The 16,879-nt window shown below is 35.6% G+C and overlaps 2 protein-coding genes across 9 annotated transcripts in view; both read right to left on the bottom strand.

Moving 5' to 3' along the window:
* The window catches only part of LOC139984130 (kynureninase-like), a 43,174-nt gene extending 38,028 nt beyond the window's left edge, over window positions 1-5,146 (bottom strand). Inside the window, exons 1-3 of one of the 4 annotated variants that reach the window (XM_071997858.1) lie at window positions 4,503-5,146; window positions 1,829-2,114; window positions 677-797 (exon numbers count right to left, since the gene is read on the bottom strand). In XM_071997858.1, coding sequence (XP_071853959.1) covers window positions 677-797; window positions 1,829-2,042 — 335 coding nt within the window. In that variant the 5' untranslated portion in view covers window positions 2,043-2,114; window positions 4,503-5,146. Of the gene's footprint in view, window positions 1-676; window positions 798-1,828; window positions 2,115-4,413; window positions 4,434-4,502 lie in introns of those variants that run through there. The other 3 variants (XM_071997857.1, XM_071997861.1, XM_071997859.1) reach the window with 3 other exon arrangements.
* A 1,339-nt stretch (window positions 5,147-6,485) lies between these two features.
* On the bottom strand, window positions 6,486-16,777 carry LOC139984136 (ketohexokinase-like). Of its 5 annotated transcripts, none has more exons than XM_071997880.1 (8): window positions 16,645-16,777; window positions 14,352-14,485; window positions 13,432-13,551; window positions 12,434-12,568; window positions 11,189-11,261; window positions 9,480-9,626; window positions 9,030-9,118; window positions 6,486-7,035 (listed from the first exon to the last, which is right to left on the bottom strand). In XM_071997880.1, exons 2-8 carry the CDS (start codon window positions 14,465-14,467, stop codon window positions 6,780-6,782), a joined length of 936 nt encoding a protein of 311 aa, XP_071853981.1. In that variant the 5' UTR covers window positions 14,468-14,485; window positions 16,645-16,777; the 3' UTR covers window positions 6,486-6,779. The 5 variants fall into 5 exon arrangements, with proteins under 5 accessions (XP_071853981.1, XP_071853982.1, XP_071853980.1 ...); XM_071997881.1 differs by having other exon boundaries at window positions 16,499-16,763; XM_071997879.1 differs by having other exon boundaries at window positions 16,605-16,762.
* Window positions 16,778-16,879: the final 102 nt, after the last annotated feature.

Genomic DNA, 16,879 nt, shown 5'->3' with positions numbered 1-16,879 from the left:
CTGGCCTATGATCGAGCTAGGTAAACACCAAGGAAAGCACCACTAGTGGTTAAAAGGATGGTCGCCAATGACGTAAAGACGAATTCAACGCAGAGAACTACCTAGAGACACCACCAGCTACTGAATGGAAGCTTAAGAGGCCAACTGGCAACAGAAACGTAGATATCTTGCAACCGACACCCGTACAAAACAATGCAGTGAAAATGAAAGTGATCAAGATACAAAATTTAAAAATCATAGGGAGAGTAAAAGGATACTTGGACAGTACTTCCCAAAGAGTGACAGAACTTGGTTCCAGATGCAGGAAAATCCAAAAACAATCACCCGAGACAAAAAGCGATGGAAAAAGATTGGAAAAATAATCCAGATAGGAGGATCTCACAGCTCTCTTCTGAATGGTAGATTTGTTAGAAAGAGGAAAGTGGGGGTTGCCAGAGAGTGAGGGCGCAGTGCTAAAACGTTGCAATAGTGTAGTTTAGGTAGATAGGAAAGTGCAGATGTGGAGGGGGGATAGGTAAGAGAGGAGTGAAGTAAATTGGTGGTGATCAGAGCCTGAGGGGGTACAGTGCTTAAAATGTTACCAGTTAACATGGCATGTAACAAGAGTACTGAGGTTGTGAGGAGATAGGCAAGTGAGGAGATAGGTAAGCGAGGAAAAAAACAGGAAACAACTTACTATTTCCCCCATTTATTGAGCTCTTGGTCCATGTAGAAACGTGTCTTTTTCGGTTGCAAGCCGAGGGAATTCCCGCTGAGATAGACACAGTCCTCGTCATTGTCCACCAAAGTTTTGTCAACTGCCAAAAGAAAGAAAATCAATCTCTCATCAGACAGGAATGAACTACAGGAATATTCCCAGGGCATCGTTTTGATAAACAAAACTAGGTCTGTTAATCTACAGTATAAAAAACAGTTCCTAGCATGTTGTATTAAATATTCAAGGAGATCACAATTTATTTTTAATTTGATGAATGCGTCTGGCAACAGTAGAATAAAAGATGTCATAATGACAATTGAGAGCAGCAATTCAGTCTTTTGTTTTACTCCAAAATTAACAAATCATTCAGCAAATTTTTTTTTTTGTTCATTTTTAAACTAGCTGAAACTGGTGACGATATAGTAGATGAAGGGCAAAGTCAAAGTTTTGAACACATGCTCCAAATTTGAAGAGATGTCAAGGACAATATCAACAACACTAGTTAGTTTTTAAATTATTAAGAGAAGATTAAAGCTCTAGAAGAGTCACCATCAACAGAAGCCAACTACTTGATCCCTGGTGTAAGGGAGGATTAGAGGCCTCCTACTGAGATCCCTGGAGTGAGGGAGGATTAAATGGATATATTGCCTTTAAACAAATTGCCTAAACATATTGCCTTGATAAAATCCTGAATACAGAAAACATTAACAGAGCTACTGTATTATACATTATTAATAAATTTTAAAAAAGTAACATAATTCAGAGAGCATAAATTAGGAAAATAAAAACCTGAAAAACTTGAGAACGATCAGATGACATTTAGAGACACCCTTAGAAGAAATGTCAGATCCATTCCCTGGAAGAATGAAGGCTTGGTTTAGCCAATTAACATACAACCATATCTCAGAGGCGGGCGGGGGGGGGGGGGGGGGAGGGGCACAGATTCAGTCAGTATGCACTGCACTGTAATTACTTACTTTCAAGTTTGTACATTTGTGAGTGTTTGTGTGTACATTGGGGATGAGCCTGGGGTGAAAAAAAAAAATACGGTATAGGCTCCAGTTTGTGTATGCTACAGTATGTTAGGATAACAGAGTATGAAATGAGGATTCAGAAAGGGGGAGAACTCACCGGACGGTATGTCTTTCATCTTTGGAACACAAAAGTCATCTCGGAGATGCCGTAACGAATCTTCCTCGTCCATTTTCTTCGCAAACTCATAACTATGCATATCTAGAGAAAATTCCCGAGCTTTTTCTTCCAACGAATCCAAGGGATTTTTCACCGTTACACGAGGACATTTCTTTTTCGGTTCTTCCTCTGGTGATACCTCTGCTCTCTTCATATTTGAAGTTTGATTTATTTTGTCACCTCAAATGTGTCAACAATTTCGATTGGAGATGTCGTTCTATAATACCTTTAAGAAAGTGAGGAGTTATATATATTACATCATTGAGGTTTATGCACAGTCTACGTAGTCAAGTGGGGTATAAAAAACAATTTACCTAAAGTTTGCTCTAAAAATTGATGAGTAAGAGGTATTGTTTCGGTTCCAATGTTCAAGTGTGTGGAGTGGGATTCTTTTAAAGAGAATCTAACAAAAATAACTTTTTTGTAAATGGAAAGTGTCATTTTTTGCAAAAAATGTTTTCTTTCCCCCCCAAAATTTGCTTAATTCGGAGTAAAAAAAAACAATGCCGGGGTAAAAAAAAACAATGCTAGAAAACAGCTATTTTCTTCATAAATGTATCTTAAAATCATGTTTGCATATAATTACATCTAAGTATGAGCTACTACCTTTACATGATAAAGGAAAAAAATTGTGAAATTGTCTTAATTCGTAATTATGGATGGCTCGTGTCATATGTCATGCTCAGCCATATTCATACTGTACAGTGTGTATATGATGCTACACAAACGTGGTGTAATATAGTAGAAACGTTAAAAATTATTTAACATTTTTGACACATGACAGACATGAAAACTATTTGCCTAACCTCTAAAATCAACATTATGGAAAAATTTATCCATTCGGGCAAAATAGGGAGTACATTGGAGCCGGAAAGTACTTGTTTTTTTTTACCCCATTCGCATCATTTTTTGGGGGTAAAAAAAACCAAGGCCCCCCCATGAAGCGTGAATGAAGTTGAAGGAATTCTACCATGGGGGAGTGTAATATCACTAACTGCTATGCTGTAACCGCTGGAATAATCTCCACATCATATAAGCTGGGTATGCAGGAGAAAGTTTCGGATATGTGGTACAAACTTCAAATTTCGCTATTTTAGCGTTCACTTGATTCGATGAAGCATTTATTGGCAGCGAAGTGACATGGAGTTCCAGAAATTATATAATAATAAACTAGACATATAGGACTATCACCCAAAATAAATTGGAACTTTGGCTAAATATTCCCCTTCTATAAAAGGGGTTGCTTTTTTTTACCCCAACTACCCCCTTGTTTTTTTTTACCCCAACTGACTATACTAGATAACTATTACAATTTCCTCACCAGTGACATATGAAGGATGTCAAAGGGGGAAGGAGGGGGTGGGAAGGTGTGTGGGGGTCAGGCAAATGTTACAACCTGAGGACTGATTGATTTCCGTACCATTTACCATTTTACAAAAACCAATAAACTCAAAATCAAAGAATGGAAATGGAAAAGGAAATGGAAAAAAATGGAAAAATTATGGAAGCGAGGGCGACCTATTCTTTTGACTGGGAATTTTACCCACCCTACAAATTGTGCTCCCTATACTGTACTTTTTATCAGGCTAAAAATCCTGCTGGATACAAGACTGTGTTTACACCTACAGTAGCACTAATTACAAACTGTACATTACTACATGTACAGTATGTATTGATTGACATGTTCATTTTATAGTTTTAGTCTTTCAATTAAGTTAATTAAACAAGAAGCAGACAGTACAGTACATTGCAAATATTAGAACTTGTTTACTGTATATGACATTGAAATCTGCACAAGATTGAATTGAATGTCCTTGACGTACAATTTAGCCAGGCTCAGAAACATGTGGAATTTAGCAAGACAGGCAAAAACTTTTGTTGTAAAAATCCCAAACCTTGGGGATTTCAATGGCATTGTTTAACTAAAATAAATTATCTCTGCCACTTGTACTTAATGATCATTCCTCTTCCGAACTGAAGCTTTCCTAATAATAATCTAGCTAATCAGAGCTAAATTCTCTGACAAAAAAGTTTTCCGCTGACAAATTTGGTTTGAGGAAAGCACCTTTTTTTGTCAGACGAGAGCCGTGTGCGGAAAATAATGGTACCCCAGTTAAACTAGGCCTAGTATAATATATAGTGGGCCTACCTTGTACAAAAGAGGCCCTAGCCTCAAATAGCAGGCTCAGGTTTCATGTAGTGCTACAGTACTACTGAGTACTGTAGTCGAAACATCAGGGTAAAGTTTTCAGTCGCACATACAGTAGCTAGTTCATATACTGTATTGAAGTTATTAACTTAACGTTCATATATAGGCCTAATTGATTGATAAAACTGACACGTCCATTTCTGCGATTGCATTAAAAAGTACAGGTTAGGCCGAAATTAGACTGCAAACTTTAGCCTATCAATTACGAAAATACAAGTTATTTCACGTTAAGTCTTACTCTAGTCTTACTTAAATATTAATGCACTTGTCTCACTCTAACTTTAACGTTAGGACTACTGTAATTAGGCCTACCTACCTCTATATAAAGTTGTAATGTACCAGAGCCGTCTGAATATACGGCTCTGTAATGTACGTGCAACCGTCTGGTTGGACTTGGGTACTTACTCCAATAATTTATAAAATTATATCATGCACGGCTTGAACTTGGAAAATTAGCAAATAACAACCCTGCAGCTGCTTACCATATCTCTCGTCTAAAATGGTAAGGGAATTTTGGCAACGTTTAAGGCTACTTGTTCTGTAAATTATAAATACAAATCAGCAGCGTGCTACACTCAATGATTTTAGCTTAATTGAAACTTGACAGGATCTGGCGTGTATTTCATTGAAGTTGAAGTTAGCTTATTTATATTATGTACGGGCACCTTATGAAACATTTGAGTTTACGTAACATGTAACAGAAAACAAAACGCTTCTGGTTACACCAGTTGACCAGAAAATAGGTTTAAAGAAATGCTAGGTTTCTTATGAAAGGTCATTCGCTGGTACACAATGCACGGGTAAATATCCCGGCATACTGTTATTTGAAGAAGAAAAAAACAACACCTCAATATCCTTATAAATGCATTTGGTAACATCCTTGCTGGTGATGTAATCATGGCCGATATTTAGTTTAGAGACCCAAGGATCAGGAAGCCTTACTGTAGCTTATTTACGACTTATTATACATCCACTAAAAAAATTCTTTCTTTTTTTTGTGCGAGAAGTTTTCGAAGCCTGAAAGCTATAAAATATCCGAATATATACATCGAACACACGAACAAATGAAAAATAATTTCCATTTGAACGAGAACAAATACAATATGCCTCAGGCTTACATTGTGGTTGGTTATATATATATATATATATATATATATATATATATATATATATATATATATATGTTTATATCTATGTGTATGGTAGGCTGTATTGATCACTTTACTTTTATAATAAAAAATATAGCCTTGTGCGTTTGGATGAAGCGGCCGGAAATATTTTCGGAACAAGTTGTTTTCAAAAAGGTATCATTCTCACAATCCTCAAAAATTCTAGTTCCAATCTGAAATCTATGGGAGCCCTGAAGGGGTAATTAAACTACTTTAATTTTTTGTCTTAAATTCATATTTCATAACCGTAAATTTCACACTTTATAAATTTTAATTCACACTATATAAAATGCTTAATTCAAAGTATATAAAATGCTTTATGCACACTTAATAAACCTTAAATACACACTTCATAAACCTTAAATTTACACACTTAAATGCACACTTTATAAATGTAATCAGCATGCACACTATCATGTTCAAAGAAAAACGTAAAAGTATGAAGTTAAGGATTATAAAGTGTAAATTTAATGTTAATAAAGTGTAAATTTAATGTTTATAAAGTGTAAATTTAAGGTTTTATAAAGTGTGACTTTAATGATAATAAGTGTTAATTAAAGGATTATAAGTGTAAATTTAGGAACTACCAAGTTCAACTCCTGTTGGAAAACAAAAGGGTCCCTGATAACTTGGTAGTTTTAGTCCAAAAAATTCAAAATTATGACCATAGAAATTCTGTTAAAAAAATGCAACGTTGGAAAATATTACATTATAAAATAAGATTATATTCGCATGCCGGAGACACAACAAATTTTCTGCATTTGCATTACATACTTATCATAACTTAATTATCTGTATAGTTGAGATATTTTGCAAGGTTGACTGATTTAAATTATTTGTCAGTTTCTTTTAACTCCAGAGAAACAATAAAAACATTGCTAAAACATTTATTTTTCATTTTTTTCCTTTTTAACATAAAAAGGTCCAATAAAGTACATTGGTAGACCATCTACCAGCACAGAATAATGAATTTCTTCTACTGTAAGTAGATAATAATAATGTTCCGTCATGCAATGGAAAGTACATTCACTGTGTTTTTAATTAGTAGATCAAAACTCATCTTTGTTGACAGTTAGAAAAGTGGTTCTGTTTATATTAAATAACAACCATGTACACTTAACTTCTTACAAACATTAAACATTTCATGTGATCATAATAATGTCTTCATAAATAGCAAAAATAAACATGAGATTAAGAAAAGGAAAAACTCAACTTTATAAAAAAAAAATTAAATGACATCAATGAAAAATTTATAGGTATTCATTAATGTATTTGAGAATATTACATATTTTTGGCAGAAAAAAACAACAAAAATACAATAGAACTCAACGTGCAATGTTACTCCACCAGGAAGCGGGACATTTTTGGTACTACCTCAGTTAATAGTATTTTGTCGTTTTTCGTTGTTGGATATTGAAGGAGAGCTTCAAACCCCATAAACCATCTGTAAACTGACACTGGAATGTCTTTTTGAACCCTTGTTGAATAAGCAAGTTAATTCCTTCAAACATTGTCAAGAATGAACAAATTTCCTGACATCAAGACCCTGGATTCCACATTTAAAGCCGGCCAACCTGCATGCATATAAGAGGCTACTTTGAAGGGAATTTCCATTGACTAACGAAAAGACGATGCCGGCATTAAAGGTATCGCCCGCGGCTAAGGTCTCTACAATTCTTTCCGGGGGAAAACCTGGACTGTGGTGTAGAGTTCCGTCCTTGTCCCTCCCCCAGGCCCCATCTTCACCCCAAGCACAAATCAGTCGGCATCTGGGATAAACAGAGAATAGTAAAGAAGCCAAGCATAATTATTTTCAATCATTCCAAAACTGAAACAGTCAAGACAACATAAAGTGCAGTGGGTTACTTGCAAAAGGGGAATCCCAGAACATACCAGAAATATTTTCAAGTAAGAAGCTTACCAGTCTCTTCACTACATTACCACCCTCATTCCACTGTGCCCTCTCCAATCTTTTGAGGATTTTCCTTTCCCGTATTGGGGTGGGCTGGGGGTACGATGGGATGTGTTAGTGAAAGATGATGGAGAGGAGAGAACAGTGTACTAAGAGTTGGCATGAAGGTATCATGGGGAGGGAGGAGAGTGTAGACAGACGGGGCTACTGGACCCTGTAAGGTCATCAGCACCCTCCCTTTTCCCACTCCCTCCCCCAAAGATGCTGACAGAAAGACCAATTCTGGTCTTCACTAACCGACCATTTAAATTTTCTTAACAGCCTCGCTTTCAACCCGACTCACTGTAGATATGTGGAATTCGCCTTCAGCATCTTGGCGACTCTCCATTTGCAGTGGGAATTTTAGGGAATTTAAGGCTCTATGAAGAGGAGGAATTCCCCTCCACTTTGAGAAACATTTTTACATGAATCAGGTTACTTAGTTTGCAAACTGGTGATATTTTGAAGGAGTTTACATTCAAGAATATTCCACTTTTTTCCCACAAATATCTACAATTTTTACCTTTTTTTTCGTTGATTGTTCTCGGGGATACTTGAAAGGGTCGTGACCACCATTTTGAATACCAGGGATCTACAGATTAACTGGTTACCTTTAAGCACTGAACATCCAAGCAACCATTCATTGCCAGCCAATTAATCACCTTCTTTCTCATTCGACCACCCAGAGTGTCTAGAAGTCTATTCGTTAGGGTTGAGTGCGAGAGTGTTATGGTAGTGAGTTGACAGGTAAATCAGGAAGTGGCGCCAGTATTTACGACACGTACCACCAGATGTGCATGTTACACATTCTCATCCCCAATAATAAAACTGTCTCTAACCAGTGGCGGAGCTAGGGGTATTGGTCACAGGGGGCGAGAATGGTCTGATGGGGCGCTTTCGACAATATCTAAGCGGGGCGCCACTACAGGTTGGCGCGGAGTGTACAGATTTTTTTCCGAGTAAAGATACTCCCTAGATCGCCAGAAATGACCCTTTCCGGGCCTTGCTAATTTGCAGATAAATGAAGAATAAATAGCCGTTAGAGCATTTTGTCAGAAAATTACACCACCAAAATGTGACAATAGGTAGACGAGAGAGCAATAAAAAAGTCAATAATCGAGAATAAGTAAAAAGTGGTACAAAGCCCCCCCCCCCCCCCTCGACTGTAAGGATGCTCCGCCACTGTCTCTAACATAGATACTCAGAGACAGAAAGAAATAGTGTTAAAGATTTACTTAATGGAGAGAGCAGAACTTGTTTCAGTAAGAAGCACATAAACATCAGATTTCCACCAAATGGGACATCCTGGCATTTACAGGGATTACGTGACTTGAGAAAGTGTAAATCACAAACAGTATATTCTAAACTGACATATACATGTATGTATTTTTGATCCTCCTGCAAGCAGGAACTCGTGAAGAAGCCATCATTGGCTTATCTAAGCCGCAAGCTGACCAAAGTCAGTCTCTTAGATTCATATTTAACGTCCATGATTATGAATTGTCAACAACTCTGTAACTGGACGACATACATTAATCTTGGAGTGACTCGAACTCAGGACCAGTTATGATTGAAAGGCACCAGCGTTAACCTCTGAGCTAACACTCCATATTGAAGCAAAGCATAGAAGCAAAGCTAAAAATAAATAGCAAAATTATCAGCAAAGGAAGACATTGAACTTAGTATTTTGCCGTTTGGGACACAATCAGGGACCACAGATAGAACACACTGAGCAATTCAGCTCTTAAACATTTTATCCTTAACACAACTATTTTACCTGGCAACTAAAATAAATAGAAAATCGGTACTTACTGATCCTTTGTATGAACAGAGTTTCCTTCTAAGCATTCACCTGCTGTCTCATAACCTTGATGCCTTGCATAATCTTTACTGACAAAGACCTATTGAAAAACAAATATGCAATTTGAGATTTCGATGAAGTTAATATCAAGAAATAACTTTTTATCTGCTCAAAACTTCCACTTGACCTGTAAAAATACAAACATGCTATACATATTGATATAAATATGTATGTATATATATATATATTTATTTATATGTATATGTATTTATATATATATATATATATATGTATGTATATATATATATACATATATATATATAAATATATATATATATATATATATTATTTAATTGTAATGAGTAGGAAAATCCAGAACAGAACATATATATATATTTATATTAATTTGGTTACTATAAGGCTGTTTACAAAGCATAAAACATGACAAATGACATACTTACAACATCTCCTTTTGGAAACAAATGTTGACACTCTATTCTGGGTTTCTCAATCTCTACCGACACTGTAATTCTGTCATCCTCTGAAACATTCTCATTATGTAGATTTATCTTATCAATCATTTTCAAAACTTCTGTGACATTTCTACCCTGCAATAGTAAACAAGAAATAGAAGAAATTGATGAAGTTTAATTTTGATCTAAGACTATATGAAAACAATTCTTGAAATATTAATTTAGGCCTTCACTGAGTAACTGAAGCCATTGATCATATTATTGAAGTATGTCCGTCAACGTGCATTATATTTCAGGAGTATTCTAATGTATAGATGTGTCCACAGCCTGGCTCCAGATTACCTTACTGATAATACAATTCTACTGAGAGATAGCCATTCGTACAGAACTAGATCTAGCTGCTCTAATAATGTTTCACCTGCTCCTGTTAGATCTGGGAATGGCAAAAGGTCCTTTAAATTTTCTGGAGGCAAGTCATGGAACAGTCTTCCCCCAAATTTGAAATGCCTGCCAAAATGTTAATATTTTTAAACGCAATATGAAAGCTTATATATTTTGTTTAGATGTCTGATATTTGTTTGTCTATCTTTTTGCCGTCCTTTTTGTGCTTTTGGATATTTACCGTTTTTCTACTGCATTATATTGTATATGTATTTTGTATCGAGGGCTCCTCTGGAAAGCAATGCTTCTGCACTGAGCAGGACTACCCTCATAAAAGATGACCATAATGAAAAAATAATTAAAAATATAGCATTAAAAGAGCATGCCACAAGCTTTAACATATTTTAAAGTAAAACATTTTCTCTTTTTTTCTGAGAATATGACATTCGTCTCGCTTAAAAACAAATTTCAATATAAAAGACTGTTTAACTTTAGATTAAAGGGCAATAAAATAAATCAAATAGGTAAACATTATTTTGTTGACTACAAATTGCCTTAAGTCACCTTCTAGTCATTCACAGACATATTCTTATCCAGATTGTAAAAGATTGAAATGAAAATGAAAAGAGAAAATTAAACGACAAGTTGGTGTAACTAGTTTGCTAGGTATGCCATATAAAGCAACAACAACAATGTAAGACAGGGTAAACACATGATAAATGACAAAAAGCATTATTGGTAATATATAAAAAAAATAATAATAATAATACATATATATATATATATATATATATATATGTATATGTATATATATATATATATATATATATATATATATATATATGTATATATATATATATATATATATATATATATATATCTATATATATATATATATATACATATATATATATATATATATATATGTATATATATATATATATATATATGTATATATATATATATATATATATATATATATATATATATATATATATATATATATAGATATATATATATATATATATATATATATATATATATATATATATATGAGTTGTTTGTAATGGGGATGATAACAGGCTTTGCAGTATATTTCAACTGAAATAAATGACATCAACGCATATAGTATGCACACACTGACTAACATACATACATCACCATGTGGCGGTAAATGTTCAAAAAGTTAAAACTATATATACTGAAATGGCAAATTTGTAGCTCTTCTGGTTTATCACAAACCCGAATTAATTGTTTTACCTTAAGTCCTTAAACTTCCATAAATTTATGAAATATTGAAGATATAAAACGCCCACCTCAAAATGAATCCATTTATACTTCGATAAACTGAGCTTGTCAAAGTCCTCAAATCTCAGTTCTGGTAACGATCTGGAAGTGAGGAGAAAGTTATTAATGCTCACATGCTTGGCTATCATGTAAAATCAGAAATGCAAAGCACATATGACAAATTGATAGCTTTAGCAATAACAAATCATAAAGTTTAACTGGTCAGGAATCTGACAATACGGTGTATATAGAGGTGTTCACAGGTTGACTCCTTTAATACCACAAGTGACCTTTCACCTCCGTCAAAAACATTGTGCGCTCTTGTCTATATCATCATGGGCATGCGCATGCCAAGCATGAGGTCCACTCAAGTTTCCCTTAATCAGGTACCGCAGTACCATGATTAAAGCAAGGCGCTACAAACATACATACGCATACTTACGCACACAAACAGAAAGATATGCATGCACATGGACATATTTTAAACTCCAACCAGCATCTTTGAGGTGGAGGAGTTAAATATGAACGATATCTCTGTTATTTTGCTGCATTAGCACTTTACAAACAAAGCAATGATTGTGGCATGCTGTTTGGAATTTTCATTCAAAATCTCATTATTCATAGTTTATTATAATAATATAATATATATATTATATAATAATATTATAATATTCCTGTAAAGTTCTACTGCAATGTAGTTTCACAAGTTTCAACAATTGTGACACACTTTATGGCTGGGAAATACTGGCATGGTTTAATAAGAACCAGCAATGGCAATTAAAACAAAACAAAACAAATATTGTTGAAATTGTGTTTGCTGGCTTAATTGATTATTACTAAAGAGACTGGCTTAATTACTTTTACGAATCACGTGCTATCAGAGAAGCAGGCATTGACAGAGAAAATCTCAAAACAGGGTATCAATATTCTTTACTTTACATTTTGAAACGGTCCACTTGAGACATTATAAAGTTTTATACCTCACTGTTAAATTTCATTGACCGCTCAAAGTTTCACAAGCATACCAGCAATATATAGCAAACTAACTGAAGTGAACAGAACGACAATAATATTGTTGTTTAATTAAGTTATCTCAGATTATGAGGAATGCAGCCAGAGTAATTAGCAGTCAAAAGGCTAGGCTAACTTACATCCAAATTTGAAAGCAAGTATTCATGTACGATGCTGGGACAATCTGTTAATACTCTTTGATGTTCACATAATTGTAACAATGTAGTGAAAATTGCTAATATTTAATAGAGTGCATACATCACCTGTTGCCATGGAGAATAGTTCTTGTACCGGTGACTTTGTTGACTATGACAACGGATGTAGGTGTTTCTGTGTCGGGGTGGACCACACAGTTTTCATGAGAGGTACCATATTTCTCAAGGTCTTGAAGAATAATTCTAGTGACAGATTAAAATTAAATTAGTAAAAAAAATATATAGGAAATATTAAAAGGTTACAATCACATAATACTCACCAAAATGGACGGAACAGAAATTATTTCTCAAACGGCTTGAGCAAGTCCATTAAAACTGCAAAGGCGGAAATACTCTTTAAGTACAATCAAGGGCTCCAGATGGCCATAATATGTTGTCATCAAATTTAATTTTTCCTTTCTTGAACTTGTGTATAGCTACCATGTTTCCTTGAGACATTAAAACCATACACTGTGATTAAGTTTAACCATATTCCCATTTGAAAAAAGTGAGACAAGTTGTCATTATCCCCCCACCTCCCTTCCCCAGCCCCTAAGGGAAAAGTTAAGTGTTCACATTTTGTTGTTTAGTAGAAGTCTTGGAGGCTATGAACTTTGTCTCTCAAGAAATAATATGGTCTCTGTGTAAGTACAAAATTTGCTGTACATCTTTGCAATTTGTATGTAGATATGACCATTTATATCCATTATACCCTGCCAACACCCCTCCCTACACCCCACCTCCCCCTTTGTGAGAAAACATTCATTTCAAAGGAGGCAGCCAAAAGCTAACTAAATGAAGTTTCCATGTACCTTGTAAGGTCACATAGGTTGAATAATTCTCAATCTTGATTCTTGACAATGTTTACATTCCAAACATTGTTGGAACTACATTAAAAAAGTCCAGATATATCTGTTATAATAAGCTGTACTTCCACACAGAGGTTTATATACTGTAAGTGACCAATGTATTCTGACCTCTTGTCTCTGAAAAAAGAAACAACATGTTTATATTAGGACAAATGCAACCAGATACCCAAACTGTAACCAATTCCATTTTCTACTTACTGAGAAGTAGCCTTGTCGGAGAGAGTGACCAGACATTCTACTACGGAATCTGCCAGCTGAGATAACACCACGGATGAGTTGGATGCGTTTCCTCCTCTACACCATCGTTGACTTTCTACTCTAAATGAAAACCAAAGATGGGCCTGGAATTATTTTGGGCCCAGGTGGTCCCATAAAAATTAGGATTAAATGTACCAGCTATTGACATCAAGATCTAGTTACCAGTAGGTGGTGTATAAATGGGAGTGATGGAATTTTGAGGATTTCCCAGAGTTTTGGAGATTGTATCTTTCCAACGATGATGCTCATATGGCTCAGTTTAGAACAACTCATAGAGAAACAAGTAATTTGTCTAAAGATAAAAATCCAATGCCCCCCCCCCCTCAAAAAAAAGAATAACTGCAAAAACACTCATCTTTATCTCTGTGTCAAAAGATTTGAATTATAGCTAGGCTACAAGAGAATTGATTGATCTGATTTGAGTTGCCCTTATGCTTGTACTTGCTAACTATCAGAGCTAATTCTCATGTCGCTTCCATGGAGGCAAGGACAAACATGTAAAATTGATATTATTCAAGACCTTTCTAAAAACTTTTAACGCTACTCTTGGGACAGAACTTAAAATTTTGGGACATTCGTGGGAACACTCGTAACCCTGGACCAGAAAATGAAATTAAAAGGCTTTGAGGAACATCTGGTCACCTTACTAAATCAATCATCTAAATCAGAAAGCAAGTTAAACCTTCAAAATGAAACTGAACAAGCATATCCCAGATAATTCAGGATTAAATTAATGGCTACTCATGATGCAGAAAATGTATTCCCAAAATACTTCATAAAGGAGTCACATTCTGCCGACTAGGTTTCAACCTCAAATGGTGAGAAAGAGAATGATAAGGGCCAAAATTATTTACGTTTACCTCATGTCTTGATCTTCAATGGGATAGCTATCGACCACATTAACTAAATCCAAGCATGCTAATCCCACCATGAGAATTTTCTTCTGTCCATCTAGGGATTTCCGTTTCTCTGCCATATCATTACTAAATGATGTCTGCAAAATATATAAAGATGATCACATTTAGGTTACGGTAAAATCACAAAGGGAAATCTACGAAGGCAACAAGTGTTACTTATAAACAGTTCTTACCTTTTTCATATTGCCCTCAACAAAGAGAATATTGGCCTAAGCTATCAAACATGAAAATTATTTGATGGGAGCCTTTCACCCATCATCAGCTCAATAAGGATGGCACTATAAAGCTGACTCATCTGATCATAGGTTCAATTACTGTAGAATTAAGAAGAAGTTTATTAACCCGTTCGTGATTTCAATAAGGATGGTGCTGTTGCTTAATAAGTGCCGTACTGGTGCTTACTTACACTATTGTCAGTTACATAAGCAATACAATCATGCTTAATATTTACCCTGTTGTCAGTTAAATAGGGGTGCTCATTCATCAGATCATCGGTTGAATCAGCAAGGCATTGGTACTTGTTTACAAAATCATGTTAAGGGGTGCTTATTTACCCAATTGTAGGTTACATATATACCTGATGTATCGCTTATAATTTAGCTGACCTTCGAGAGTTAACCAACATGGCATCAGGCCTGGATTCCCTTTTCACCCACCCACCCACCCCCTCCTCCCCCCACCCTAGCAAATATTCACAAACAATGAAGGTAGTTATTAGACCAACCTTGCATGTAGCCCTAAATATAAAACTAATTTGTAGTATACATATGTCTCAGGTTACTTTTTTTCTTGGTAGGACCCAAAGAAATGGAGATCTCTATTTTTTGGGAGGACCCCATAACCCCCTACACTGGAGTTGGCTTCAACGACCTTGCAATATCACCTGCAAAGTGCTTTCTAGTGTATTTGACAAAATATAATGTTAATTTCTTTGGGTCCATTCTTTAACCTTTTATACCATAAAGGCATTGAAGACTCGCCCAAACCGCTTGCGGCCCATCTGACAAAGTTAGCTTTGTGTTGCTTGCAAGTGACATTTTGTTCGTGTCGCTACAAAATGCAGACAGTGCAGTAATGAAACGTGATACCTTGTTATCTTTAGCTGGACCTGAGATGTCCATCGCTGTATCGTTTGTATACTGTGCTGTGGGTATTGACCGCAGCTGTATGTACTGACTGTACACTAGTGTCTAATTACCGACTGTAGCAGCTGTGTGTGTATTTTCTCGGATCGATGGTGGTGTCTAACACTTCTGTTACACCTCATTCGAAACTAGGTCAGATTACTGGCATTAGACGTTTCTTTTTGCGCGAGTCTTCACAACCTTTAAACAACGCTATGACAGATAGAATAATGCGCCTGAAACTGAAACGATTTTACTATTTAGAGTGATGCATAACCACAACATACGTTCCTCTATGGCTTGATGAGTCTAACAGATCAATGACTGTGATTAGGTGAATAAGCAACCACCCATACTTGTTCATGGGACGATTGGGTAAATTGCCACAACCAATTATTTTTGTGCCAATATTGACAGAAGAAAGGACTTACAGTAGGCCTAACAATCTCCATTTCTGTAATTTTCTCACATGCTTGACTGTTATTTTAAATTGAATGAGATGAGCAAAAAGAAAAAAAATAGAGGTAGGCCTAACACTTATTTTTTACAATGTTGTATCTTAAGTAATAGGCCACCTGACTGAGGCGATGTGGTCAATACAGGCTTTATTTTGTATCCTATATAGGCTGATTACTGCAGATTTATGTAATGTCCCTAATATACTGTAATCTGAATACACCTGTAGTAACATGCTACCATATATCATATGGCCTGGGTCCTATTTTGATCAGTTCAAGTTGCATCCCCTTATAAGGATAGGTTGACAACTTGGTTGATTCCATATTTGGTTTGAACTTGGGCCTCTTTTTTCACTGGTTATTTCTCATCTTTAGACAGGCTTCACAGGACTATCTGATCGCACTGTATAGTTAAACTTGGTACGATTCTCGTTTATTGTCGTTAGGTTCCGTAGGCCTAACGTTATGCCCATAAATGAAACACCGTAGCCTTATGACTCCATACTACATATGGACGGATGATCTTGTCACCCAGCTTCCATGGACGTACATAGCTGTTCTGTCACTGCTCTTACTCTTAAGAAATACACGATAATAGTCAATAATTTACATACATCTCGGTACTTCTAGATAACCTTGGGATGATCAGCTTACAAATATAATTTTGACCGGAATCGCAAAACAGCTGTTGATAGATATCGAGGGTGCACACAGCAACCTGCTGAACTAACCTGACTTTTGATGACCTTTTTCATTGTGTGCAGTCTGTATCACATATTTCGGTAGGTAAATTAAGGAGTCCATATCCTGCCCGGGGAAATGAGGTTACATGGCATCGATGTTGCACCCACACCTGACCCCCCTCCCGTGTTGACATCAGCAGTTAGTA

Source organism: Apostichopus japonicus, chromosome 17 (genome assembly GCF_037975245.1).
Source record: "Apostichopus japonicus isolate 1M-3 chromosome 17, ASM3797524v1, whole genome shotgun sequence".
Classification (NCBI taxonomy): domain Eukaryota; kingdom Metazoa; phylum Echinodermata; class Holothuroidea; order Aspidochirotida; family Stichopodidae; genus Apostichopus; species Apostichopus japonicus.
The sequence above is the reverse complement of the archived record's forward strand: the minus strand, read 5'-3'. Positions and strand labels throughout refer to the sequence as shown.